Source organism: Mus caroli, chromosome 11 (genome assembly GCF_900094665.2).
Source record: "Mus caroli chromosome 11, CAROLI_EIJ_v1.1, whole genome shotgun sequence".
Lineage (NCBI taxonomy): Eukaryota > Metazoa > Chordata > Mammalia > Rodentia > Muridae > Mus > Mus caroli.
Genome location: NC_034580.1, coordinates 25036486 through 25040192, shown reverse-complemented (window position 1 = coordinate 25040192; position 3707 = coordinate 25036486). Strand labels below are relative to the sequence as shown.

At 35.9% G+C, this 3707-nt stretch overlaps 1 protein-coding gene across 5 annotated transcripts in view; it reads right to left on the bottom strand.

Moving 5' to 3' along the window:
• Positions 1-3707, bottom strand: part of Ccdc88a (coiled-coil domain containing 88A) — a 137153-nt gene that overhangs the window by 108463 nt on the left and 24983 nt on the right. For all 5 annotated transcript variants that reach the window (XM_021176112.2, XM_021176113.2, XM_021176110.2 and 2 more), the window contains exon 3: positions 2276-2384. In XM_021176112.2, coding sequence (XP_021031771.1) covers positions 2276-2384 — 109 coding nt within the window. The remainder of the gene's footprint in view (positions 1-2275; positions 2385-3707) is intronic.

The window sequence follows — 3707 nt, the reverse complement described above, 5'->3', positions numbered from 1 at the left end:
GGGGGGCGCTATGGGGGACTTTTGGGATAGTATTGGAAATGTAATTGAGGAAAATATGTAATAAAAATATATTAAAAAAAAAATTAAGAAGGACTGGAGAGCTGGCCAGTGGTTAAAAGTGCTTGTTGCTCTTGCAGAAGTCCTACATTTGATTACTAGTATCCACATGGTGTCTCACAACCAGTACCATCAGCACCGCCAGCTGCAAGGGGTCTGATACTCTCTTTTGATCTCCTTGTCTACTGGGCACATACACCAGAGAAAGGAAAACCTGTAGCTTGACCTAAAGAAACACTGGTTGATTTGGCAAATACTTTGTAGAGTTGAAAAAGAACAACAGAGAAGCTGGAGAGATGGCTCAGTGGTTAAGAACATTTGCTGTTCTTGCAGAGGTCCTGGTTTTGATTTCTAGCATGTATGCAACAGTTCACAACCATCTGTAACTCCAGTTCTAGAGGATGAGACACCCTCTTCTGGCTTTTGTAGGCCACATGGTGCACATACACATTCATTTAAGTAAACACTCTTTTCCATAAAGTCTTTAGAGTAAAAATAAAACCCAAGCAGAGTTTAAAAGTTACAAAAATTATTTAAAATTAATCTATTCTAAAGTTATAGCACTACTCTACAAAAGCATATAGACACAGGATAACTTTGGCCTTTGTATGAGAATTAAAGTATTTTAAGAATGAATTTTGGAGAAATAACAGACTTCATATAAAAATACTTAATTTGGTAAACATTGAGGCAGGGGTAGAAGAAATTGAAGAGTCAGAGGATTTCAAAAGCTCTTCTTGATGGTACATGACATGGCATGGCTGCTGTACCAATGAATTCACTGCAGCTCTGTTAACTGCATAAAACCATGCCAGCAAGACCAGCTAATGTTCCAGCAGGCAGCACTGACAGGACTTGGTGGGTTACCAGAAGGGAGGGAGGGATACATTTTAAGGGACTTCCAGAAGAGGTGGGAAGGCAGATCAGGGTCAAGGGTGGGTGGATATAATTAAGATACACTGTATATACATGTATGAAATTGTAAAACATGAAATAGAAGATTTTCTTAAAAACATTTAAACCAATAATCTGGATAAAATGTAGAAACAATGATGCAGTTCTTCAAGATAAGTTTATATTAATCTTCACCTACTAAAGTCTCTTGAACATATATAAAAGAAAAGTTGATTAATTCTTTGGCTTAAAATAGCACTTGAACTCTTCTTTCTCAATACTTAAGAGTTCAAGAGGCAAATTAATAGCTATACTAGGTAATTAGTGGCCTGGCTAGCTCAGTTGGTAGAGCATGGAACTCTTAATCCCAGGGTTGTAAGTTTGAGCCTCATGTAGGGCAGTGTCTGTTTTTGTCTGGGTAAATTTATATATTCAACTCAAATTCAGAGCTGAGCATGATGGGGCATGCCTTTAGTCACTGTACTCAGGGGGCAGAAACATGCTGAGTTTGAGGACAGCCTGGTGGCGCACGCCTTTAATCCCAGCACTTGGGAGGCAGAGGCAGGCAGATTTCTGAGTTCAAGGCCAGCCTGGTCTTCAGAGTGAGTGCCAGGACAGCCAGGGCTACACAGAGAAACACTGTCTTGAAAAACCAAAATAAATAAATAAATAAATAAATAAATAAATAAATAAATAAGTTACTAAGCAAAAATTTGTGTAAAGCAACTACAGAAAATTTAAGAGACATTAAGCAGCATTAAGAATTAATTGGGGGCTGGAGAGATAGCTCAATGGTTAAGAGTACGACTGCTCTTCCAGAGGTCCTGAGTTCAATACCCAGCAACCATATGGTGGCTCACAATCATCTGTAATGAGATCTGATGCCTTCATATAGTGTATGAAGATATCTACCCCATATTCATAAAAATGAATGAATGAATGATTAAGGTTTGTGGCTGAGAGGTGAACAACACTGGTTGCTCTTCCACAGTACTCTGATTCATTTCCCAGCATCCACATGGTGGGCTCACACCATCTGTTATTACACTTCCAGGGAATCATTTCCCTTCTGGCCTCCATAGTCACTAGGTATGCACATAGTATATAGGCATATATGCAGGCAAAATATCCAAACATTAAAAAAATAATGCTCAGAGTTGACAACTGACATATGTATTCAACTTAAAGTGTTAAAAAAGCATATATCAAAAATATAACTCAAGTGGGCTAACATTTATGCAAGTTCTCAACAATGAATTAATTTTAAAATATAAATATGTACATTGTTATTAAAATATTATTTTAAAAAGAAAAGGCCACTTACCTGATAATAAAATTTTATCTGTTTCACCAAAATGGACAGATTGTGAATTCTAAGGGAAGCATCATTGTTGACTTTTTTATTTACTCGTTGACTCTCCGACTTAGGATTACTGAAAGAAATTTAGAGGGAAGATTTTAATTATACAAAAACACAATTAAACATAAATATAAGTTTCTTTTAAAGATTATGTAGTCATTTGTGCTAGTGAGTGATACATAACAACAAATTACTACTTTCTTATATATTCTGTGCTTCTAACTAATATTGATATATCCAATATGCCTTAATTGGTAGAAATATACATCTGAAACCAAAATACCCTTAACTGTTTTTCTGTTACTTTTTATTCCTGGAAGAAATAGCCTCCTAATTCCATTCTCACAAAAAAATCCACTTAAACAAAGAAGTCAAAATATAAGTTATTAACTCAAGTGGTTATTTATCCTCACTCAGTAATGTAGATTCTATTTCTTTAGGAAATAACCCAGAAAAACTTTTTGAAAATGAATGAAGTAGGTAACAGAAATTGGAATCTTTATCTTGTGTAAATGTTTGAATTGATTAAAACAAAACAATACCTATTTTAAAGAAAAATTATAGTAGAAAAGCAGAGTTAAAGAGTTAAAAATGGGAAACTGAAAGGTGGGACTGGGGTGGAGAGATGGCTCAGTAGTTAGGACACGGGCTGTTCTTCCAGAGAACCAGGATTTGATTCCCAATACCCAGTGGTAGCTCACAACTATGTGTAATTCCAGTCTCAGAGATGCCCACTTCTGGCCTCTGCCAAGTACATATAAGGTACACCCATGCACATAAAAAAAATGGTTCTGTTAGAGTAGATTATGGACAGAACAGAAGTTATAAGCTAGTTTACTGAGCAAGTAAGACAACCTGAAGAAAGACATTGATCACTCATTGAAGGGCAAAGTCTATAAATACCACAAGGTTTTTGGGACAAAATATAATGGTCCTACTATCCATCATACAAAAAAAAAATTACTAAATACAACAAAAAGAAAAGCAACCTATGACCTGGAAAGAAAATTAACACAGTCCTTAAAAAGGATAATAGATGGAGAACTCCAACACAAGGAGAGAAACTACACCCTAGAAAAAGCAAGAAAGTAATTTTTATCAACAAACCCAAAAGAAGATAGTCACACAAACATACTTCCACCTGCAACAATGAAATAACAGGAAGCAACAATCACTATTCCTTACTATCTCTTAACATCAATGGACTCAATTCCCCAATAAAAAAGACATAGAATAACAGACTGGATACTCCATAGAACCAAATAACCCTATCAAAAAATGGGGAACAGAGCTAGACAGAGATTTCTCAAAGGAAGAAACTCGAATGGCAGAGAAGCACCATCCTTAGTTCAACATCCTTAGTCATCAGGGAAATGCAAATCAAAATGATCCTGAG